This window comes from Poromitra crassiceps (genome assembly GCF_964638095.1).
Source record: "Poromitra crassiceps genome assembly, chromosome: 2".
Classification (NCBI taxonomy): domain Eukaryota; kingdom Metazoa; phylum Chordata; class Actinopteri; order Beryciformes; family Melamphaidae; genus Poromitra; species Poromitra crassiceps.
Genome location: NC_139624.1, coordinates 95,183,511 through 95,209,915, shown reverse-complemented (window position 1 = coordinate 95,209,915; position 26,405 = coordinate 95,183,511). Strand labels below are relative to the sequence as shown.

General features: G+C 43.2%; 1 protein-coding gene across 1 annotated transcript in view; it reads right to left on the bottom strand.

The window, feature by feature from the left end:
- The window catches only part of LOC310770810 (glycogen debranching enzyme-like), a gene marked incomplete at its 3' end in the record, with an annotated part of 125,254 nt that extends 102,418 nt beyond the window's left edge, over positions 1–22,836 (bottom strand). Inside the window, exons 1-4 of the mRNA XM_083631854.1 lie at positions 22,767–22,836; positions 20,605–20,815; positions 19,512–19,681; positions 12,626–12,829 (exon numbers count right to left, since the gene is read on the bottom strand). Coding sequence (XP_083487980.1) covers positions 12,626–12,829; positions 19,512–19,681; positions 20,605–20,815; positions 22,767–22,806 — 625 coding nt within the window. The 5' untranslated portion in view covers positions 22,807–22,836. The remainder of the gene's footprint in view (positions 1–12,625; positions 12,830–19,511; positions 19,682–20,604; positions 20,816–22,766) is intronic.
- Positions 22,837–26,405: the final 3,569 nt, after the last annotated feature.

The following is a 26,405-nucleotide window of genomic DNA, read 5'->3' as shown; positions in this document are numbered from 1 at the left end:
GACGGTGGGACGTGGATCAACGCCCCCCACGTCTCCTATAAAAATATTGGAGCCACCGAACGTGTACAACCCATTCCACCGACCCACTAAGTGGCGACAGTGCTCTCCATTCTAGAAAAAGCCGAGCCAAAACTGCAGGGGAACGCGCGATGAAACCATTCTCATACAGTAAAATGGATTGGCGAAAACGCTTTCGCTTTCGCGCTGATTGCTGGCGGTGGGGGATTGCAAATTTGCATAATAGATTATGGGTGCAACACACTTTGAAACACGCAGCATAAATAAGACCAGAATCGCAAAAGAAACCCCGTTTCTTGGGGTTTCTCAACCGAAACCCCAAGAAACGAGCGAGCCCATCCAGACTTGCCCAGCGGCCGCCAGCAGACAGGAGCAGCAGCAGCAGCAACTCGCTTGTGACACGCCCGCTGCAGCCAAGAAGAACACACACGGAGGGAGGAGTTTGAAGTAGAGGGGTGTTTCCTGCTGTTATGGAGGAAATTACTGTTCAAAACTATTGTTTAGATGTCTGACGTCTTACTGATGCCAAAAATGAATGGTTAAAGTGACTGTTCTATCGAATTTCACAAAAAGCTATTTATCTCAGCTTAAATTTTCAGACGCTGAAACCATGCTGTATTCAAGTGCTAATGCCTACATAACTACTAACTCTACAAACTAACTCTTTTAGACAGAGAAAGCACACATTCTATTAGTTCTTTTGAGATATTTTGTGTTCACAAAATCTTAGCAGAAAAGAATCCTCGGGTCTTGAAAGATGAGCCAGAATCCTCAAAAAAACCCTCTGGCAGAAGCTACCTACAGTAAAAAAAAAAATGGCTGGCAGTGAATGTGTTAAGAAGCTTCTTTGTTGGGAAACGCAGCCATTTCTGATACCAAGGCACACGTGAATAATACAGGGAAGCAAACACGCTATGCGGTTGCTCACGGTTAAGTCAGAAAATAAAACCAAAGCTTCCCGTTACAATTTTCCAAAATAAAAGTATACCATTGCAACCGTTTTTGTGGGTGTGATCCGAAATACCCCAAGTAGCCTACCAAAAAAAAAAAACACACATTTGCATAGAAACGTGTTTTAAATTACCATAAAGTTGTGGCTTCGAAAAGTAAATTTTAACCCGTAGTGAGTCATGCAGTAATACACAGCGCTTTTATTTTTAAACTAAAATTGGCTACCTTCCATATGGTTAGTATGGTCACATCAGTTTGCTGGTTATTTGTGTTGTGGGTCTTATAACTTGGAAGACGTGAGTTTGCTGGGCGCACGGTCGGGTAGTATATTTTAATCTGTGATTCCAGTCGTGTAATGCAGTGGTTCTCAAATGGCGGTCCGCGGACCCCCAGGGGTCCGTGGCACTTTGCCAGGGGGTCCGCGAAAAGTTTTCAGGATTTTTTTTTTTTAATTAACACATTCAGTGCCAAGGACGTCTGTGCACGTCCTAAAAAAAAGTAACGTTCAGTGCCAAGGACGTCTGTGGACGTCCTAAAATCATAATTCATATTATTCCATAATTCTGCTGTTTAAGGTCGTACCCAGCCAGTGAGCATGAATCCCTTCAAGGGATCACACGGCGCCACCTTAAACATCGTCACAGGAGCTGCTCCACCCACCTCAGATCCTTTACTTTGTACAGGAGACAGCGGAGAAAGCCGTGGAAACCGATGCATGCTTTCTGCCAGAGCCGTATATATTGCTCCGTCTACAGCGAGAGTGGGCTCGGCTGCATCCGCGCTCACAACTGAGCTCTTATGCTTCTATCTATCTCCACACGATTTCCTAGAAAGCCAGCATCCGAAGCCGAACGGGCCAAGCCTTTTCGTTCAGTCGCGTTTGCCAGCGCGCATCATTTCCTTGATGCCCATCAAGGAAATGATGCGCGCAGCAAAGCTGGGATCTGTCCGGGGCAAAAACAGAGTCGAGAAAGCAAACTCTGTGCGTGTGGGAGGAGCCCGCAGCTCAGAGGTGGAGAGGGGGGGGGGGGGGGGGGGGAGAGAGGGGTGTGTGGCTGCACAGAAACCACACCACACGCCACCACATCAGAAAACACCAGCCAGAGTCAGTGAATGTGCTCGAAATTAGGGTGCAAAAGGTATTCATAAAAGGGGCTATATCTTGGAAAGAAAAAAAAAACGACAGAAAACCCTTGAAAGTGCACTTTTTTGAGAGGCTGTAATTTCATAATGGAACTGTCTAGAAACAAAATTTCTTCTTTGGAAGAAGCAGGAGTGTTCAATGTTTCATTAAAGTCCAGCCCCGTTAATATAGCCATAATAGAAAAAATTCTATAGCTGTTTTCAACTGAATGGAAGTGAATCTGGCACAGGCTCCAGACAATTTTACTGAAGCGCTGTGGCACTGAATGTGTTAACACATTCACTGCCAGCCGTTTTTTTTTTACTGTAGGTAGCTTCTGCCAAGCCGTTTTTTGAGGATTCTGGCTCATTTTACAAGAGCCAAGGATAATTTTCTGCTTGGACTTTGTGAACACAAAGTTCACAAAAGTACTAATAGAATGTGTGCTTTCTCTGTCTAAAAGAGTTAGTTTGTAGAGTTAGTAGTTATGTAGATATTAGCCGTTGAGTACAGCATGGTTTCAGCGTCTGAGACAGGAAGCTGAGATAATCGCAGTTTTGTGAAATTCAATCAAACAGGCAGAACAGTCACTTTAACCATTTATTTTTGGCATCAGTGAGAGATCAGACATCTGAACAATATAGTTCTGAACACCCTCTCCTTCAAACTCCTCCCTCCGTGGGCGTGTCTGGTGGCGTTTGTCACAAGCCAGTTTCTCCTGCCTGTCTGAGCAGTGAGCAGCCTCCCTCTCTGGCGGCCCCTCGTCGGCGAGTGTGGCGAGTGTGGACTGTGGATGGGGCTCAATCGTTTCTTGGATTTTCGGTTGAGAGCTTTGATGAAGCTTTGTGCGATTCTAGGCTTTATGCTGCCCACCCAGTCTATTTTTGGAACCCCCCACCGTTGTGCGCCCGTGTGCAGCAGCGTGAAAGCGTTTTCGCCTACAGTATGAGAATGAGGCTCGTTCGTTTCTGGGTTTTCGGAATGCGTGCGATTCTGGCCTTTCTGCGGGTGTTTCAAAGTGTGTTTCACCCATAATCTATTATGCAAATTTGCAATCCCCCACGCCAGCACCCAGGTACCGCTCTCCGCTCTCGGTGTGCTGCTGCTGGCGCGGCCGCTCTCGGGCGAGTCTGGTGACTGATGACTGTAAAATCGCCAAGCCATTTCCTTGAGAATGGCTTCCTCATGCGGCTGTTTTTGGTTGGCTTTCTCTCTGTCGGGAGAGCACTGTCGCCACTTAGTTGGTCGGTAAAATAGATTATACACATTCAATACTTCCAATATTTTTATAGGAGACGTGGGGGGCATTGATCCACGTAGCACCGTCAAAAAAAAATATATTTTTTTTGACGTCTCAACTCGTCATTGGCAGTGAACCGTTGGATTGTGTTTGACGAGTCAACTCGCCATTGGCAGTGAACGTGTTAAAAAAAAAAATGCTACATGTTACTTATTCCTTCTCAAACTACTTCCTACATGGTGCTAGTCTATCAAAATATCTTGGCTGTCATTGATTGTGTGCATAGTGGTTTTCTGTACTGTTGACAAATTGTGATATTGTAAGTCGCTTTGGACAAAACAAAAGCGTCTGCTAAATGACGTAATGTAAATGTAATAAAAAAAAATATATATATATTTTTTGCAAAATCTTCATAGTTCAACGAAAATAGTTTATGCTTTAAATCTAAAATGGTTCATGGATTACATTCTAATAACAAACCTATCAAATTAAAAGTCAAGCACGTTACCGTGGAAACAATTAAGCTTAGCCCAAAATCACAAATCAGAATGAGGGGGTCCCCGGTATATTTTCTATCTTGTAAGGGGTCCTTGGCTGAAAAACATTTGAGAACCTCTGGTGTAATGTACATGTATTTCAGTGAGTTTTTCAGTTGTGATAAAAAATCTTAATGAAAAAGTAATTTACTATAAACTCCCGTCTTTTCATAATCAGTTAAGATTTCAAAGTCGTCTAGTGTATCTAGGCTATTAGTTGCAGACTTTCGATGGCCTTTAGCACAGTGAAGGGTTGAGATCTGAGAGGGAAGGGCTGTCTGCTGATGGTGGATGGTGTGATGACATGACAAAGTACTCCCTGTTACCATTCCACGTGAAGAGAGGCTAAAAGGGGAAGCTGAAACGATGATGCAACAACCACAGCTGTCTGGAAAGGCCAGCGATGGTGCTTTATTTCCACCACAACACTGCCAATGCATGCAGCCTGCATCCTCCTCCATAAAACAAGACATTCAACTCAGGTTTTACGAATGAGAACAAGGATTTTCACCGGCCCAGTTGTTCAAAAGGTTTAATCCGGATAAAACTGATTCGGATTTGGAAATCCTATTTTTTGCTATCCAGGATTACGTAATCCATTTTATTTTTGTGATGGTTTTTCAAAGCAACATCGGATTGGATTACTCTGATCCGGATACAAACTTTTCAGGATTACCAAATCCGGATAACCAGTGCTCGAAATGGGACCAGGCGCAATGTCCCTCTCTGTGATGACATTCGTGATGCACGTGAGCCCGTTGGAGACCCTGACCAACCTCCGACTGGATGTGCAATAAGGGATGCAATTATACACTATTTTTAATTGGTTAATGACTAATGATCGTGTCAGCAGTGGCGTGTCTAGGGAGTAGCCTGGGGTGGCATGGGCCACCCCTAGAATCTGATTGGCCACCCCAGGTGCCACCCCATATGATTGGCTCTCTGCACAGTCAGTAAACCAAGCTTCCGTGTATAGGCGCAATCCAGTCTTAAACCTGAGAGGCAGTAATGAGCCATAGTAGTGTCTACCCTGCCGAAAGCCCCAGAGAAGAAGATCTTGATTTGAGGATTTGGCGCAGCTGAGCAGCAAACAACTTAACGCTAAACCAACGTTGTGGCCCAAGGAGAGTAAATGAGGTGAAAGTGAATCAGATTAGGGTAAAAGAGAAGGGTATGACATATGCTGAAGCTGTTAAAAGAGTGGAGAATGAGAGCGATACAATGGAAGAAATTGAAAAGGAACCAGAGAAGAAACAGAAGGGAGTTGAACAAAACATTTGTGTGGACAAAAAAGGATTTTTGACATTTATGGCCATGGTGATTAATTGTACAGAGCAGATCAAGGGAAAAAAGGAAAAGATTAAGATGATGATGGATGCAGCTAGAAGGTTCTTGAATGTTGTTGACATTTCCGGAGAGGAGATCGAGAAGGCGCTGAGGGATGAGTTCCCGCCGACTGAGTCGTAGAATGGACATATATATAGTGAATGGGAGCACTATGGGTGGATACATGCCAATAAACACAGAAGAAAGCAGTGTTGCAGTTTCTGCATGAATCAGGACTGTATCAGAGAATATGAAGTGTGATTGAATTAGTTTGACCTGCGGAGGGCAGTAATACGCCTAGTAGCGTCCACACTGCCGGAAATCAAAAAGAAGAAGAAGAAGAAGAAGAACCAACGCAAAGAGCGTGGAAGGAAAGAGACGACACTCCGGCCATTTTTGGAAACAGAATGCGCCTCGCAGTGGTCAGCTGCGGTAGCGCTGGCCCCTATAATCAGCCTCTCTAAACAGTAACTCAACGGGAGTTGAACCTCGGGTCCTTTTCATTAGGTATTTATCTTGAAAAAACTAAACAAAGAAAATGAAAAATTTTGCTTAGTTTCCACAATATGGTTGTTGTTTTACATCCCTGCACTACACCACTTCAATCAAGATTTGCAGTACGCCCGGAAAAGATGTGAATCCCCGAAGTTTAGAGTGTTCTCCCGTTGAGTTACTGTTTAGAGAGGCTGATTATAGGGGCCAGCGCTACCACAGCTGACCACTGCGAGCCTGTGCAAGGTTCTTTTGGCGCTGTCACGCTTCCAAAAAAAAAAAAATGGCGGAGGCTGCTGGGCGCTGATGTTGCAATGGGGCAATATGGAGCTGTCATTTCTTTCCATAAAAGTTCTTTGACCAACGTCGTGTGTGTGTGTGTGACGAAGTGAAGCGTCCTCTGTCTGATTCCTGGCGGCTACAGGTGTGTTCTATATGCTATTTATTTATTGTGGCATGCGTGAGTAGACTCTTTGATACACATGACATAGCTACTGTGCCAGTGGTTTAAAGAAAGACAACATACATTACCTGCCAACAAACACGGAGATTTTCACTTTGAAATTAAGCACCCTTGCTAAAAAAAATATCATGACATGTTACCGTAGACTTGAAACTTCACCCTGTCTTTAAAACTAAGCCTGCTACTAACAGGGTAAACGGACAATAAACCTGTGTGCTAGGCTACGTGATAATGTGGTGCAGCAGGTGTGTTTTCATCTCAGCTTGCTAGTTGCTAACATGAGCAAACCTGTCGTCAGTCATTGTTTGGTTGTCAATGCTAATGCTAGCTATGTAAATCTGTCTTGTGTAACTTTGTAGGCCTGATGTGAGCATGTCAAATGCATGCACAAGGAAATCTATTGTGCAAGAGATATAAAGTGACATACAGTATGTATTCATGTGACTATTACAGTATGAAAAGAAATAAGAACATTGAGGATTTCTTCTCCATCAAAACAAAGAAATTAAAAACTGCACAGCAGGACAGAGCAGCCAGCAGCACTGCTACCAGTCAGTTACAGTCAGAGCTCCAGGAGAGAGCAGCAACAAGCTCTCCTCCTTGTCAGTCAGATGAGTCAAGCCAGCAGCTTGACAGCAGGGATGTACAGCAGGAGCCCCCAGCTGTATGTGTGCGTATGTATATACTGTAAAATCCTAATAGTTCCAGATTTATCTTTAGTAACCTAAACAGTTATCTTGATATTGCCTTGATGTCAATGGAATTGTGGTTAATTGCCAGACATTGCAACTAAAGTTGAAACTAGTCAATTATGTGTGTAGAACTGGGAAGCTTTATATTACATTTTATTTGTATGGTGCTACTCTGTGTGATTGATGGGTCTATTTCTCTTAAATTATGCTTTAAACACAGGAACGTAAGACACTGTAATGTTACTAATAAGATATATGTAGTCTAGTTGGGACGAACATGGTAAATTAACGCTACTCTGACGTGTGCCGTGTGCGTGCACAGTGCGAGCGAGTGCGTGTGTTTTTTTGGCTAAAAGTCCAAAAAACGTCAAATTTTCTTCGGCACGGCCCTTGCGGGCGGCGCCGTGGCCACCCCTTCATAAGTCTGTGCCACCCTGGTAAAAAAAAGTCTGGACACGCCACTGCGTGTCAGTGTGATTAAGTGACAGTTAGAATTAAATATATTATTTGTGTTCAATATTGACAGCTGTTTGGGGGATTATGAGGCCAAAATCTTTTTTATTTTGCTGTACTGAAAGGCTGAATACGTAGCCTATGTCTACTGTATACTTAATCACTGTACCCTAACGGATGAACAAATTAAGTGAAAATCTTATAAATAAATATATATACTGTATCCAAATTTTGAATTATTTAACCAAATTTAAAGTTTCATTAGATTTTGTGACTGAAATCCACCCTGAATCCACCCTTTTGCTGGGATCAGTTTAATCCTGATTTTTTTGGATCAAAATTATCCCAATCCTACTAAAAGGTTTTGAACAACGCATACTGAAGGTTTGATCCGGATAAAAACCAAGATTGGATTACGTAATCCAATCCGATTTCATAATCCTTTTTTTCTTTTGAACAACCCATTTTCAAGATTTGATCCAAAACGTTATCCGAAATCCGATCGGATTACTTTTGAACAACTGGGCCCATGCTTATAAGCTGCTCAGAGCAGCACCAATCTGAATGCTTTTCTCTTTTTTTAATAGTTTTGAACCAACCAAGTCCATCTTGGCCACCCTGGCAGGTGATTGGCGCTCCACCCTCCCTCACTATGTGACGTGCCACTATATAGTGCCGTGCGACGGACCTACTCTTAAGCGTAGTCAGCCCGTCACAATGCGAATGCAATAGACAGCAAGGCTGAGGGGTGAGAATCCTCATTGTCATTCGTAAAACCTGGGTTATAGGATAACGCTAACGTTTTACTTCATTTCGAACTCAGATTCTCACCATATGCTATAAGGCAGGGCTATTCAACTAAATTGTTCAGGGGGCCACATTGTCAGAAACCTAAGGGGCCGGGGGCCGGACTGTTCCCCGAGCTATTAATCCCATTATATGTACACTTGACACAACGCGCCACCACAATTTCCAAAACTTGCATTTCACTACATTGCAAAAGTAGCTTAATTTTCATTTAAAAGTGCTTAATTTCTGTGCAACAAAAGCTGTGTTAAAGCCCCAAAAGTATACACATTTGAAACAAGTATTCTACAACATATGCCAGCCATTTGAAATATAATTTGGTCAATTCTGACCTCTCTTAGCTACACCACGGCATTGTAAACATTTATAGTGCATCAGGAAAGGAAAACAACTGTAAACATTCTTTCTTGTTTAGAACCTAGCACCGTATTAAATACTGAGTATCTCATGAAAAACTATTAATATTGCATATTTTGTGTTTAGCTACGTCTCACAGCATTGTAACATTCTACTGCAGTAGAACAGAAAAATCCCGCACACCGTCTCCCTTCTCTGGAGAAATATTTTTTATTTCTGGACGAACAAACGTTTTGGTCGATTAGACCTTCATCAACACTTGATGAAGGTATTTTCATCCGACGCACCTGTCAGACACTTGGGTGTGCAGAGACTGCATCCACAACATTGTACTGCAGCAAGAAAGGAAAACTACTGTAAACATTTTAACCATATTTCTTGTTTAGAACCTAGCTAGCAACATAACACATCTCCTGAAAAACCATTTATAATGCATCTTTCTTGATTAGCAACATCACAGCGCCAACTCCTGAAAAACATTAATATTGCACCTTTCTTGTGGCTACATCACAGCATCTCCTGAAAAACATTTATAGTGGATCTGACTTGTTTAGTTCACTTTAGCTAGATCACATCTGAAAAACAACCAGTCGGGTGTAATAAGTAAATGAGGTTTAATTGTAAAAAAAAAAAAATATAGAACTCATCTGCGGGTCGGTCTGACTTGCGCCAGTTGAATAATCCTGCTATAAGGCATACCACCATCCTTGCTGGCCACAGAGGCACCTCAGTGCAATCCTTCTGACGTACGGACGAGTAACATGGGACACATGATAAAAAATGTATAGATAATCCCAAGACGGTATAGAGAGAATGGCCAAGGAGGCATTAAGGTCTGACAGTGACTTACACCACCACAGGCAGACACCGCCCACTTATCCAATTTTAATAACTACTACTATACTAAGAAAATATCACAGTTGCTCGAGTGACATCACTGATGACACCACAACTGCAAGATAAGATCACAGTTGCTCAAGTGAGATCACAGTTGACAGATTGCAAATGCATTCAACACACACACACACACACACACACACACACACACACACACACACACTGCCAGAGTGACATCACTTCCATCACAAATTGTGACTAAGATAAGATCACAGCTCGAGTAACATCACAGTTCCACAACTAATGCATTCAACACACACACACACGTCTGCCCGAGTTACATCACTTCCGTCACAAATTGTGACTGACACCGCCCAGACACGCAGATAACAGGACCCATCTTGATTTCTAGGCTGGAGACTCTGGAGAAACTACCTTTTCCCCTTAACTCACCCTTGTCCTCTTCTTCTGTGGTGTTTTATGGCAAGTTGGCATCCTTTATGTTGCATTACTGCCTCCTTCTGGGTTTCCATCCATTTCCCTCCCAGATGGAAATTTCTTCTTCTTCTTCTTCTTCTTCTTCTTCTTCTTCTTCTTCTTCTTCTTCTTCTTCTTCTTCTTCTTCTTCTTCTTCTTCTTCTTCTTCTTCTTCTTCTTCTTCTTCTTCTTCTTCTTCTTCTTCTTCTTCTTCTTCTTCTTCTTCTTCTTCTTCTTCTTCTTCTTCTTCTTCTTCTTCTTCTTCTTCTTCTTCTTCTTCTTCTTCTTCTTCTTCTTCTTCTTCTTCTTCTTCTTCTTCTTCTTCTTCTTCTTCTTCTTCTTCTTCTGGGGTATTTTATGGCAGTTGCCATCCTTTATGTTGCATTACCGCCTCCTTCTGGATTTATCCATCCACTGTTTCCCTACTCGACCGGCATCCTTAATTTTCCCATTCCTAGTTTTCCACACCAGATCCCCAAAAGCTCTTGCCCTCTTCTCCCTACTTCTTCTTCTTCTAATGGCTTTCCGGCAGACTGGATGCCTTGCGGCACATTGCTGCCTCTCACAGAATATTACACAAATTCCAGACTCGGGGGTCCGCTCCCTCCTCAATGTACCTGGATGGACCTCCCACTAGTGCTGCACGATTAATCTAATCGCAATCGCGATGTCAGCACGTGTGATTACATAACTGCAAAAGTGCACAGTGGGTAATGACCCGCTGTGATGAAGAATATAGCGAGATTATAGCAGCAAAACACTGTCACAGCTGCCAGCAGCGCAGCAGCACCTCCAGGCTAACTAGCCTGTCACATGACGATAAAGTCTGCAGATGCACGTTACCTCACCTCTCTCTCAAGAAGTGTCACGTGAGTGTGGCATTTAAGGCCATCTGTCACTACAAAAGAAATAAACGGGGTGTATCATTGTATTACTGGACAGACATGTAACTAACTTTGCATGTCTGAGCCATCTTCTATGTGCTGTAACACAGTGCAGTTTCTATTTTTCTGGAGTTTCTTTTTTTTACATGTTTGGGACAGGCAAATGTCTCAAAATGTTTTATTTTTTTGTAAAGATAATTTTATTTAAAATTGTTTTATTTATTTAGTTTTAATATATTTTAAATTGTAATATATTTCATGTATTTTAGTCTGATACGTGAAACCGTGGTATTTTTGTCCAAGGTTATCATACCATCAAAAACTCATGCCGGCATATCCCTAGATACCATTTGTTTATTATATCGCAATCACAATCGCAAATCGCAATATTGTCCACCATAATCGCTAATCGCACCTTTCCCCCAAATCGTGCAGCACTACCTCCAGCCCTCGTGCCGTCCGTCGACCTCCCTCGCTGTTGACGGCTCCCGCTCGAATACTGCTCGACGGCCTTCTGTGAGGAACCCTCCAACGTCTTCTTCTTCTTCTTCTGTGGTGTTTAGACATCACTTCCGTCACAAATCGTGACTGACAGGATCAGGAACATCGTGACTGACAGGACTCGGAACCCACTTACTCAATTTTATATTAGAAGATCACAGTTGACATGACATCACTGATGACAACACAACTGCTTGAGTGACATCACAGTTGAGCAATTGCAAATGCATTCAACACAAGCACAACTGCCCGAGTCTGTCACAAAGGTAAAGGTAAAGTCCCACTGATTGTCACACAATGTGTGAAATTTGTTCTCCGCATTTGACCCATCCCCTGGGGGAGCGGTGAGCGGCAGCGTGCGGGAATGATATGGTGATCTAACCCCCCAATTCCAACCCTTTGATGCTGAGTGCCAAGCAGGGAGGCAAATGGGTCCCATTTTTATAGTCTTTGGTATGACTCGGCCGGGGATCGAACTCACGACCCCCCAGTCTCAGGGCGGACACTCAGACCACAAGGCCACTGAGCTGGTCAGTCGTGACAGACAGACAGACAGACAGCGGAACCCACTTACTCAATTTTATATAAAGAAGAAGACACAGTTGCTCGAATAACATCACAGTTGGGCAATTGCATGTATTCAACACACACACACGCACGCACGCACGCACGCACGCGCACACACACACACACACACACACACACACACACACACACACACACACACACACACACACACACACACACACACACACACACACAGCCCGAGTGACATCACTTCCATGGCAAATCGTGACTGACACCGGAACCCGGAACCCACTTAGCCAATTTTAACTAAGATGTCAAGCTACTAAACTGTCAAGCAGCTACAGTCTCGCATTGGGGAGGCAGACTTACTGTTTCTGCTGGCGTGGGATCACTGTAGTGCAGCTAAACTTGGCAGCTGTTGCAGATTACATGTCAGCACTTGACTCGTCCTCATATAGCCTAAAAACATGCTTGTTACTTAGATCATGACTGGATTGGCCTAGTTGCAGTCTTCATTCTGCGCCATCAGCCGAGAACGAAGGAATTCGAGGCATCATAGGCATCCCATCTCCGTTTATCGCATTTCTTGAATCCTTGGTCCTTGCTTGGTCCGAAGATAGTCGGCTAATAAAGTGTCTGACAAAGAATGAAGCTTAAATATGTTCATAGACTAGAAAATGTAATTAATATACATTTTCTTCATTAATGATACATTAACCCAGCAACCCATCCGCTGTTAATCAGAATGTTAATTTTTATGATCCGTGTGTGGATATTGGTTTATATCATCATGCTTCAACAATCCCCAGAATGCTCATGCAATGCAATTTCACTTTTAATTTGTAGCAGTTTAGTTTATCTACTCATATTGTCTGATTTGGAAGTGGCCTGCTACAATAAGGTCTATGTGAATGGGAAACACCAGGATCTCTGTCGCTACCTGTTTGGTTGTAGACTACATCAGTGATGCAGACCATGTTCCAGTCTTTCCTCAGCCTCTCCACCAGGTTACCGATGTCCATCCAGGTACAGTGCTTCCCCTCAGGGGAGAAAGCAGGGTTCAGCTCCAGCTGGTCGGCTAGGGAGTAGCAGGATCCAGATGAGCCAAGCTTCTGCAGTGGGGTCAAGTGGATCATGTTGTAGCCTAGAAAGACAACAGAGGCATACCATGAGGTTTTCACAAGTCAAGTTGAAGACATTTTTAAAGACCCCCTAACGTCAAAAATCAGTTTTTCATCTTGTTACTTTAGTTGGATGTTTGAGCTTCACTGTGCAGAATGATGTCTGTGCAGAGTTTGACACTAGAAGGCTGTTTCCACAATTGTCTTCTGAAAGTGGAATGTTTCTCTATGCTCTGAAAAGGCGGGTTTCAATGAGCATGATTCATGACATCACAAATACTGGAGTGAATCCCTGTCCAGTATTCAGCAGTCAAAGCCCCAACATATTCTCACTCCCAACTTGTCATACTGCAGATCGGTCAGGAACCCTTGTCATCACTTTGTCACTAGTTATAATAATAATAAACATGTGTTTTCTATAGCGCTTTTCAAGGACTCAAAGACGCTGTACAAAAAGAAACACTAAAGGGGCGGGGACGACGTAAGTGCAACAGACAATGGACAAACACGACACAGGTTGGGAGTGAGAATGTGTTGAAAGCCCGTGTTGTATGCTGTGATTGGCTAGTTAGGTTCTAGATAACCCTGTTGGTTGCTTTGATTGTTAAATGAGGGCGAAGGAGGGGAAGTCATCTTAAAGTCGAGGTGAACCGGAACGGAATGCACTAGCGCGAGCGTTGGAGACTGAAAACAAATTGATAGGCGGACCATATACGGTGTCGATGATTTGATTTGACAATTCTGTCGACTGGCTTTGGCATTGGTCAATCATGGCGTGTTCCACCCCCAAATCGAGTGGTATTCAGCGTGTTGTCGTGCCACGCGAGTGGGATCCGCGGAGTACCAGGCAGCCACCTGCTTCGTGCGGAGCGAGCGGACAATCCGATGCATGCGTGCTGCCCGCCCGCCTGAAATCTCCGAAGGGCAACCCCTGACAACCACGCTCTCAAGCGCTCGCCTTTTCCGCTATTTCTGTAAATACGATATTCCTGGAATGCGTGTTTTAACGAGCCAGTTACATTTCTTTGCATTCTTAGAGATTATAGTTTTTGTTTTTTGTTCATGTTTCATACAATTGGCCAGGTTAGTAGTTAGTTTATGGGATAGGAATTCTGCCAGATGACAGGCGCCATTTTCTACTTCATTTGGAAGAGGAAATTATCCTGAAATGAAGATTTGATTGACAGCTGCATGTTGTGATATGATTGGTTGAAATGGGGTAGAAATTTGATAGTACTAGGTGACGTCAGCAAACTGTAGATTACTGTTATCAATGAATTCTTGAAAAATGAACTTTTGATGTGAAAAAGTGTGAAAAACTAAAGGAATTAGATTTTTGTGATTTTTTTTGCATACATTATTAAATAGGTGCACTGCATACCCAGGTATTTGAACTAAAAGAAAAGAAAAGTCATTTTTGGGTTCAGCTCGACTTTAAGGATTTTAACAAGATAATGCAACCTTTTTTGTGGGCAAAACCATCAGACACAAATTATTATTCAAACGAGAGTATTTTATATACATTTTGAAACATGACTTTATATTATTACTTAGTTACACATGGCTTTAGGGGGTCTTTAAGTATTATTACTTCGTTACACATGAGTTTAGGGGGTCTTTAAGTATTATTACTTCGTTACACGTGTAGTCTTAGACTGAATTTCAATCATGGAAGACCAAAAGGCATAGGTAGACACCCCATGCTGTCATACCCCTCAGCCCAAATGACATCACTAAATGACGTCACCATCTCCGACGTCACCTTCTCTATGACATCACCTTTGCAGGGTGACGTCAGTTGCCCAAATGACATCAGTTATGACATCATAAGTGCCCTTCTCTCAAATGACATCAGTTATGACATCATAAATGCCCTTCTCCTGGTACTATATAAAGCCCCATCACCACAGCTTAAATCACACTTGTGCAGTCATCACTCACCTCATGCCAGCATCCTGCATTCATCCAGCATCTCCAGAGCAAAAGCTTCACCCCACCACCTCCCCAGATCACCACCAATGTCATGACTCCTGTTGGAAACAAATCCCCTTAGGGGGGATTTTCTATCTCATACAGCACTGACGCCCCCCTCTCTCATAGCATCTCTTGCTATGAGAAAATCCCCCCTAAGGGGATTTGTTTCCAACAGGAGTCATGACATTGGTGGTGATCTGGGGAGGTGGCGGGGTGAAGCTTTTACTCTGGAGATGCTGGATGAATGCGGGATGCTGGCACGAGGTGAGTGATGACTGCACAAGTGTGATTTAAGCTGTGGTGATGGGGCTTTATATAGTACCAGGAGAAGGGCATTTATGATGTCATAACTGATGTCATTTATGATGTCATAACTGATGTCATTTGGGAGTAGGGCATTTATGATGTCATAACTGATGTCATTTGGGCAACTGACGTCATAGAGAAGGTGACGTCGGAGATGGTGACGTCATTTAGTGATGTCATTTGGGCTGAGGGGTATGACAGCATGGGGTGTCTACCTATGCCTTTTGGTCTTCCATGATTGAAATTCAGTCTAAGACTACACTTCATTCATGAGAGACTTGTAAGACATTTTAACAATCTTTATTGAATCAGAATAGACAGTTTGAGTATGGCGTATGACTCCATGATGTGACGCTCCTCTTGCTATGAGAGAGGGGGGCGTCAGTGCTGTATGAGATAGAAAATCCCCCCCTGTCTATTCTGATTCAATAAAGATTGTTAAAATGTCTTACAAGTCTCTCATGATTGAAATGACTTTAGGGGGTCTTTAAGTATTATTACTTCATTAGACCACTGGCAGTGACAGTAACTCATTCTCTTTGTCAGCATCTGGTCAGTAAGCAGGCCCAGATTAGGGGAGATGTTAATTAAAGTGAGTGTAATCACATGCAATCCTAATTCAAACTCGATTTATGACCAATATTTCTACAAAAACTACCCTGGAAAGAAATGTAGTGCATTAAAATATTTTAAAGGTATACTATGCAACTTTTTAGGGCCCTTCAAACGTAATCGTATTTTTTCTTCCTTTAGATTTTAAAGTATCTTTCAGCTCTGACAGAGCTCTTGATACAAGGAATATCAGTTTGCAAGATCTAAAAATGAGTTTCAGATGTACTTGTAAGCCATAAATGGTTTGTTTACATTTGTATACATAAACATTGGAGCAAAACGGGCTTGTTTTGAGTTATGGTGCAATAATAATAATTATACAATATGTAGTTCCGACCAAGCAATCTGATTGGTCAAGGACCGTTCTCAAATGAGCATAACCGCACACCTAGCCGTTCTCAAATCGTTAATTTGAGAACGCCCTCGTCACTAAAATATCACCCGGTCTGTTCAGCAGAGAACAGCAGCGGCCCAAATTCTGCAGGCAACATGGCCGCCTATATTGCCTGTAACCCCACAGAATTTCGAGCCCATAAACTAACTAATAACTTGGCCAATAAGTATGTAACACACAAAATAAAACAAAGAGTAATGTCTTAATTTGATGTAGAATGCACACAACATGTAACTGGTTCGTTAAACTCGCATTCCAAGTTAACGTAGGTGGCTCGCCTCAGAGAGCCTGGTTGTACCAGAACCCACTCGCTTAGCGCCAGCACACACTTGATTTGGGGGCGGAACACGCCAGGATTGGCCAACGCCAACCCCAGTACCCAGAACTGTCAAATCAAATCATCGACAGAGTACGCTATGGCCCACCTCTCAACCCTCTTTCATCTCAGCAGATAACAGCAACAGCAAAAGCCACCAAGAACGGGATCGTCAAAGCAGAAGAGGGGCTACCGGTATGTTTGAAGACCCGGGGAGTACATCTTGTCCAGTTTCGTCATTTGAAAATTATCTATCTAAAATCTCCAAGGACGCTAAAGCTTTTTACCTCCATCTAAAGAGAGGAAACAAGTTAGGGGAGGTTAAGAAGCAGGCACATCAGTGATTTACACGAATCATAGCATCAGGAGGAGCACTACCATCCAGAAGCTGGCCGAGGGCGGACTGGAAGCGAGAGAAATCATGTCCGTTAGCGGATATAAATCCGAGATTTCTTAACAGAGCTATTGGGCACCTTCTCTTGATAATCGCAAAAGGTGGAGCAATATATTGTGCGAGAGCCGTGGAAATGTCATGCCTTTGCAGCCCAGCCCCTCAAACCGCTCTACAGCCTCACCTGCTAAACGGCAGAGGACTTTATGGACAGCTGTTTCACCACTTATTCTTTTACCGGGAGTAAACTGAAACCCCGGAATAGCCTACCTGGTGCCATTGTAAAAAATAAAAGAAAAAAGTAAAAGAAAACAAAATAGCCTACATGTGAAGTTCACTGACGTACCGGTAGTTCCTAATCTGTTAATTATTTTACATGTTAGTTTACATGTGTGGTAGCCTATTTAGTCGGCTGGCTCAGCCTGGCAGAGTCAACGCGGACTATTTCTTGTCTTGGACTAACACACTCGGCAAAAACTTCGTTATTTTGAGAGCAAATGGCGCCAAAATATGAACACCTTTTGTTTATAGCTTATATTTTGTTGGTAACTGTTGTATAATCGCAATATTACACTCAAGGGTGTACTACTCAAGATGCGTACGGACCTCGGCTAAAGCCTCGGTCCTGCCGCATCACCGTTGTGCCAATAACCACGGTAAAGTACACCCTCTCGTGTATTGCTTAATTAAAAGAGCACATTTCCCTTCTTGAAGGGCCATAACAAGTTCCATAGTATACCTTTAAGACATCAAATGGTTCTCTGACAATCAGTGTAACTAATCAGAATTGGTTTGAAACACGGTGATCCTGAGAGGCCTAGATATATCCTCTATTGATCATGGAGCATCCATTCAACAAGTCAACAGGGGGGAAACTTGACCAATATTCTTTACGCTGCATGACCAAAATGATCTGAGATGTGGAAATGCTGTGAGTGCTGTAGTGGTAAAAAAAAAAGTGGGTAAACTATACTTTTGAGGCAGCTTTCTCTCGCAGCACCGGCAGTGTTATAACGCGGATAAACTATAAGCTTCTGTGACCGATATACAAGACAAAATATGAGAGTAGAACAACTTAATCTGAATCATATAGCCCTATAAGGTATATCAGGGGGTTCCCCACATTTCTGAGTAGCCAGCCAGATAGGAAAAGTAGCTGGCTATGGGATGGGCCTTGGACCCTCAAGGCGGGTCCGGGGGGATTCTCCCCCGGAAGAAGATTTTGTACATTTTAATGTAAAATTCATCAACCTAGGTGCATTTGAGAGCAAAATGAAGAGGCTAAATCTATGAAGAACTACACACATATCTAATGTGTTGTGACTTTACAAATAATTAGGCCTAAACAATCAATATAAAATGTATTTATTGAACATTCGTTGAATTTAACATTTTATACATAACTAATTATATTTTGCAGCCTTGTGGAGGTTGTTACAACAGCTCATGTTGTTTTTTTTACAGTGCTTCATCACAAGTTCACATCTTCACATGCTTTTAAATGGTCTTTCCCATAATGCACTGGTCTTCTTTTAAGCACTTCCCCACATAACAGGCAAATTCTCCAGGTATGAAAAGTTAAATTATACAACATATAAAGCATTCAGTTAATCAATGCCTAATGACGTTAGCCAGAGCAGTGCAAATTAATAACATTAGCTTGATTGAGCTCAGCACATCAACCTTCAATCATTGCTACTCGACAACAATAATGTCAGGCATAATCTGACTAACTGATTTAACAAGCAATTTACCATTTGCAACCTCTATTCTTCGTTTTTTCTGGTTATTTGTGAAAAACTGACGAATGTCCATTCTGAATGAATGTCTTCTTCTGCTCAGAAATTGTCACGTTGTCTTAATTGCGTGAATAAGAAAATCACCTGCATGCCGTAGTTCGCCCTCTGGCGTTTCGCGAATAATAAAACATTTTGTGAATTTGCCGGCAGGCAGGCCAGGGGTACAGATCTCGGCATAACAAACACCAGTATGTTTCTAGATAGTTTTCAACATGGTCGTATTGGCTTTATACAGTAGCACCTGGACTATTCAAGTCACACCTAATGTTACAAACTTTACTTGATCAGAGGGAAATCAATCATGTCTCTTACACCAGTGATTCACTCTTCAGTTGTAAAACGGTAGGCCTATATGATTTCCCCCACTCCTGACACACATTTTTAACCAACCTATGTTCAGCTCACCATGAGCTGTTCTCCAAATGCGCGTCTCCAAATGCGCATTGCACATCGCTGGCACAATGGCACCGTCAAGTTGTTTGAGGGGAGCTCTGTCTGGGCAGGCAAGCACAGCTCGAGAAATCCACCAACGTGACCTTTCCCGCGGAGCGCACCACAAGTAGTAGGCTACGGTTCGCGGAGCTCCTGGTCAGTGCCATGTGTCATCTTTTTTCTTTTCTTTTGGTGTGTGACGTGCTTGGCGTGGTCTCCGCATCAACGGAGTTTACTCAAACTTTTTAAAACTTGTGCAATAATAAGTGCATAAACGATTTAAAAATGTGAGTAAACCATCTTAAAAGGTGCCTAAATGCTGCAGAACATTGAAAAAGGTACCTAAACTGCTTTTACGTGCGTTTAGCCACCACTACAGCCCAGACACTACATTTCAAAATAAACTGTTCCCTAAGAGCAGATAGGTGACCTCAAACCTTCCATTCATTCACTCATCCACTCCCGACGCAGGCGCCCTCACCGGTCTCCTTGGCGACCCTGAGCCTGTCGGGCCATTGGTCCAGGGGGCCGAGGCACTTGGCCAGGTAGGTCTGGATGGTGATGCAGTCCAGTGGGAGAACGTGGTTGTTCACTCCCACCCTGAGCACTGGATCCACCACGATGTAACCGCTGCCTACCTTCTCCTCATCCCTGTTACAAACAGAAGACACTGCTAACAATGGACACAACAGTATGGATACACATGCATGCATGCATGTATCTGTAGCTGCTACTCACTAGCATACACTACTTGTGTTAACCACAGACCTTATTTCATGCATTCTTTTTTTATATTGCATGTTTTGGTGAAGGGGTTCCTATATGAAGGAAACCCCCGGGAGGCACGGGGAGAACATGCAAACTCCACACAGAAAGGCCCTTTTGACGACCCCACCCGGGCGGTGGGCACTCGAGGACATGCGGACGGGCACGCATTCCTTCAGCGTTCACAGCATCCCAGGTGGGAATCGAACCCAGGACCTTCGAGCTGTGAGGCGACAGCGCTTACCACTGCACCACCGTACCCCCAATTATTTCATGCATTTAACGGAAATAAATATATTCTAAAATCCCATAGCCTTTCCCCGCGAAGAACCAACATGGCGGCGATTTCCGATTAAGCCTACAAAAATACGTCATTCCTGCGGTACTCTTATTATATAGTATTAGTACAATATAGTATTATTAACTTGCAAAGTAACCTATTCAGATTTTTAGGTAAACACCGTCAAATTGCAATCACTTGATGAGCCTCGAACAGGAAGTTCACACCATGAAAATGTGCAAAAACTGAGTGACACTATGAAGTCACCATGGTTCAAATCACCATGGACCATTCTCGGCCGGTTGTTGGAACTTTGCTGTTAAGCCCATGGTACACCAATCAAACATTGTACAACAAACACAGACAAACACAGATGTTTGTTTGGTGTGCCATGGCTGTATGTCCTTGTTTGGAGATGTTTGGTCAGATTCCACAAGTTCAATTCTTGTTTGTCTCTGCTTGGCAGTTGTTGGATGTTTGATCATGGGCTTTACACCAACACACAGAGATACCTTCTGAAGCTACCTACCCACAGCTGAAGTAGTACTGGTAGGACCCAGCCACCACTAGGTCCAGTCTGCAATACTTGTCACAGTCATCCTCCCGGCCACTCAGGTTGACCCAGTCCAGAGGGCGGAACTTGAGCCGATCGAACCTGTGCCCCTCAGTGGGGTAGTTGGTGTAGACCCTGACTGGCTTACCCTGCAGGGTGGGGCCGAGGCGGAACTGCAGCTCAAAGCCTTGGGGAGTGGGGTGGGGGAGGAGCAATAGAGTGCCGCTGGAATGAGTCAGGAAGTAGCACTTCCGGTTCATACGTTTAAAAGAAATTGGATTTTAGTATGGGGATTTTGGTTAAATGCATGAAATAAGGTCTGTGGTTAACAAAAGTGTATGAAACGGTGAAGTTTGTGTTCAGCAAGTTAATCTTCACAAACAGACCACTTTTATGACTTTTGAAGCGTAAATGCATTTTTTAACACGATTTTCAGAAAACGCTTAAAAAGTCAAAAGTGGTCCTCATTTGTGAAGATTATCATGCTGAACACAAACTTCGCCATTTCATAAACTTTGTGAAGATTATCTTGCTGAACACAAACTTTGCTTATTTCATGCATTTAACCAAAATCCCCACATAAATCTCATTGCCTTTTCCCCCTACGAACCAGCAGCGCAGGGACTTCTGGGGTAAGCCTACAAAAATGCATCATCCCTGCAGTACTCTATAAATACTTTCTCTTTTGATTTATGGAAATAATTTTCCACCATTATGTACTACGGAGATGAAAGTAACCAAATCTCAAAATACCTGCAAAACTAATTTCCGACCTTCTTTAGCTCATTACCAACAATGTGTACAGTAGCAGCAACATGAAGGGTTCTCCCAGGCCGCCACACATATGTTTCTATGTTTCCATTTTATATTATTCTATTACTAATTTATTTGTTGCTGCAAAAACCAAATGTTTAAGTTATTGTTAAGTTTCATCTAATATTTTAAAAATATGCTTCAGCTTCAGGGAATGATCCAAAAGCATGGACACAGGCAGATTATTCCACTATACATCTTTACACATGTATTGCATGTACGGTACACTATGTGCATAAACTAAAAGTGGACTGCATACTGTCACACCCCATTTACACCTGTTTTTTAAATGCGAGCTGTATCCAGATAAGTTATCTGGATATGGACGCATTTAAAAACCAGGTGTAAATGGGGTTAAAAATCTGAACACAATGTGAGCCAGACTACCTACATACATCAGGAATTTCTGCATTAGCATGCATTTTCCTTATCCAGATAACTTATCCGGATACAGGTCACATTTAAAAACCAGGTGTAAATGGGGTGTAAGTTTTGCAAGCCAAATCCTGAACATGCACTGTCCTTATGCTGGTAGGAGGCAAAACTATTGGTGTTAAACAAATCTCTTGTTAAGCCGGCTAATACAGCCCATAAACAAAATAGCCCATTCACAAATATAGCATTAAATGCAGCCTTTACCTACATAATTTGTAACATAAATCTCAATGTTTAGAATTGTCTCATACTCCCGAGTCCCTACCAATCTTCACAGTTCATTTTGGTGGAAGAAGACTCATTTACAGAACTGTTTAGAGAATTATTATTGAAATAAGTGCTGATTGGTGCATCATTGGATGTAGCCTATGTCAAATTTAAGAGTAGGCTACACCCAAACTACCGGTAAAAGGTTGTAAGTCATGTTGTACGATGTCACGATAACTAAAACAGGAGATTTATAAATAGAGTTTGGTGTAAGTCTTTCTCCATACAAGAGAAGCACCACATTGATGTTGATTATAAAGCCATGCAGGTGGACATGAATGACGGAGAGACCAAATCCCATTTACCTCTTTTGTTTAATAATGCTTTCTCCGGACTCCGGCTGTAATGTCTACTGGTGGTGTAGTATTTTATTTTTTGTACTTGACTGTACTACTTCATGCCATGTTTGTATCTTGACTGTGTAGAACTCTGTAAGAATCATGCTAAAAGTAGTGTAGTATGAGTGTACTGTCGGTGACTGTGCACTAGAGTTGTTGCTGTTATATATATATGTATATATATATATATATATATATATATATATATATATATTTCTTTGCATGTTTTGTTTTGTTTTGTTTTTAAGTGGGGGGTTCCTATCTGGAGGATATCTGTAGTCCTACCTTGCTCAAGGCGGAAAAGTGTCCTTTCCAGTCTCTCCATGTCGTTTAGCAGCAGGACTCTGCTCTGTCTGCTGGCTTCCAACATTTTGGCCTGCTGTATTTAGGCATGCCCTTTACATGGACGAGAGACAGGACTGACATACCCAGGTAATATGAGACAGCTCTGGGAACCAAAACCAGTGTCAATGCAGACCAAATAGCAAGCAAGCAAGCTTCCAGGCACAACCTTCAAAATAAAACAGCAAGCTCGGGCATCTGGGTAGTGTAGCAGTAGATTCCCTGCCTACCAACATGAGGGCCGCAGGTTCGCGTTCCCATGTTACCTCCGGCTTGGTTGGGCGCAGGCACGATTGGCTGTGTCTGCGGGGGGGAAGCCGGATTGAGGTTATGTGTCATGGTTGCTGCACTAGTACCTCCTCTGGTCGGTCAGGGCGCCTGTTCAGGGCAGAAGGGAACTGGTGGGAATAGCGTGATCCTCCCACGTGCCGGAGAAGCTTCCCACTGTCAGGTGAAAAGAAGCGGCTGGCAAAAGCACATGTGTTGGAGGAAGCATGGTGCTAGTCTACGGCTCTCCCCAGATCCCCAGCAGCAGGGGCAGCAGAGGGAAAATTGGCCAAGTACAATTGGGGAGAAAAATGGGGGGGAATCAGGGGAAAAAACCAGCAAGCTACAAGCATGAGCACTTTGTTTTGAACCTTTTGCTCTATCAAAACTCCCTCGGGGGCATCTTGGTGGTCTAATTTGCATACCATGTAACTCCTAGTTTCAATTTCAGCCGGGGACCTTTGCCCCAGCATCCCCCTACTAAAGTTCCCAGCAAATAGCTGGATCCCGGCTGCAGTTGTGGCTTCACGCCACACACTATCTCTAAAAGCCAATCAGATCTAAGTGATTCTCTTAGTCTGGGGCTAAGGGAACTGTTAGCCCCAGGCTAAGAAAGCTTTCACACTTGCACAATCCTGTAAGATTCCAAAGTGGGCTAACCCTGTGGATAGCTGGCCCTGCTCTGGATTAACCCAGACATTTCGTCTAAACACAGGGCTAATTAAGTTGCCAGTGTGAAACGGGGCCAAGTTATAAGTGGAAGGCTGGACGGTTGCTAGAATGTAAACATTAGCCAGGGCTAGTAGATCTGCAGTGTGAATTGTAGCCCTGGGTTTAGGTTAACCTGGGTTAACGTGTGTGTGTGTGTGTGTGTGTGTGTGTGTGAAATGGGGCTAAGTTAGCCCAAGGCTATCTTAGCCATATTCTTAGCCCTGGGCTAAGAGAATGCAGTGTGAAAAGCCCTAAAGTGACAGCAAAACAATACCTAGTGTCTCGTCAACTGATGATTGAGGGACGCTACTGTAGGTCATATTATTTTGGGGGGATAGCAGCACTGTATAAAACAGATTTGAGTGAGTGAAATCAGTGCGAAAATGTGTGCACGCCCACACTGGGAGGGGCGTAGTGGCGGGAGGGGGGTCGTGAACCCCAGCCTAATCTTTTGGGGGGTCGCGCCTCAAAAAGGTTGAGAACCACTTATCTAGAGCACTATCATTTTCATATACTGTAGTGTAGAGTTTATATCATTTATATATAGGCTACTACATTAGTGTATTAGGCTACTACATTTGGGACATTTGACACCCGGAGTAATCTTGCGACCCCCCCGGGGGTTCTGGTCCCCAGGTTGAGAACCACTTCTCTAGATAGAGTCTCTCATAAATCTGAGTATTCCAATGTGTTTCTAACCCTCAGAAACCATAAAATAGACACCAAGTTAGCTAAAAGAGTCATGTTGGAAATATGCAAATTAGGGGTCCACACACAATCAATGTGTTTCTACTGTAATTGTACAACAAAAGAAGAAGAAGAAAAAGGTATTTATGCATTTCTAGCTCATTTGGTTCAAAAGTTACTAGCTGAAAGCTTTTTCGGGCTGGCTTGGGCACTCTCACTAATCATTCAAGCTCTGGGTCACATCTGGGCCAAATGTGGTGCTTTTAGAATTGATTTGCCACAAGCTTAGTGTAGCAGCAGAATTTCAGGTTCTTATTTATGTTGTTAAATTGCCAGTTCTTTTCACTCAGCGTGGCCAGCAGAAAGGGCCTTGACTCATCTTCAACCGTAGGTTGACTGTTAGCTTATCCAAAGGTGACTCACTGACTCAGACCAGACCCCATAGTAACACAGTTGACATTGTTTATTTTCGTTGTTCATTTTTGTTACAGGAACCGGACCAGGACAGGTAGATGCAGGCAGGTATTCAGGTGACTTTAAGCTACAATTAACCTTAAATTAGCACGGTTGGAGCACGGTTGGAGCATGCACGGTCAAAAAGCTGTGTGCTGCCGAACTGACGCATGCTGTCTGATAAGTCAAACTCACTCTATGCTGGTCCATCCTGGTATATATAACACCACTGATGACATCACAACTGCTCAAGTGACATCACTTATTCAAAACAATCATTATAACAAATATAATTTTTTTTATTCAAATGTAACTTCTCTGATTTGGCTCCTACACTTAGCGTCATATCTCCCTAAGTCCCTCGACTAATAGGTTTGAAACGTGTTTTACATGAGGTTATAAATTGAGTACCGTAGTCTCGCTGGCCAGCCTCCTCTCCCTTCCGTCCGAGGAGTCTGGCGCCGCAGGTCTCCATAGTGGGATTGCGATGGGCGGTGCTTAGCGGCAGTGCCCTTGGAAAATAGTTTCCAACAATCCAATTTGCCGTTTTCAGCGTGTAGCAACGAGCTAGCGTGTAGGTTTCTGCCGTTAGCTTGCTAGCTAGTTAGCATTGTTGTTTGCACTGAGGCGACAGGGCACTATTTACAGCGACACACAGTGAGGAGGGAGCGGAAGCCGCTCTGATTGACATGGTCGGAGCCAATGACAGAGTTTGTAATAAGCCGGGCACGGACATCCGGCTGCCACCGAAACAGCCGCTCCAATGGGAGAGCAGCTATTAGAGCAGCAGGGGAGGGTTTATCCCTGTTGCCTGTTTCCGTGGCGCCAGACTCCTCGGACGGAAGGGACAGGAGGCTGGCCAGCGAGACTATAAATTGAGTGATAACACACCACACCGCAGCAATGCCATCACATCTTTTCTAACTTTAGGGGTGTATATACCTGCCAAAATCACTATGAAAACGAATCCCCCCCCAGTGGCCCAAATTTGGCATCCTGGCTGACAGACTATTTTGTACAGAACGTTGGTGTAGTTATTATTATTCAAATGTTTTTTTGTTTTGTTTTTCAGACATAGAGACTCACATAACGTAAAACCCATATATTTCATATATTTCGTAAACGGACATGTTTTTTAGCAAGGATTAAGCAGGGCTGTCGAGTTGCAGCAGAATGGACCATTTGTGATGTACTTTTGAAAGGGTAAGTAGACATTTAAAGAATCAAATTGTATATTATCAGATTTATTTTATGCATTCAAACGTATAGCATGAGCCCCCTTCCTGGCTACGTGAGTCATGCATTTCCGTTGGCGCCACTCTCTCTTCTATATTACTCTGGCTAATGCTAGCTGTTAGCTTGAGCTAACGTTAGTTAGGCTACATGGCAGTAAAACGATATAACTGTCAACCAGTTCGAGTCACGCTCTTAAAGCCCACCAGCGTTAACTAGTTGTTGATATTT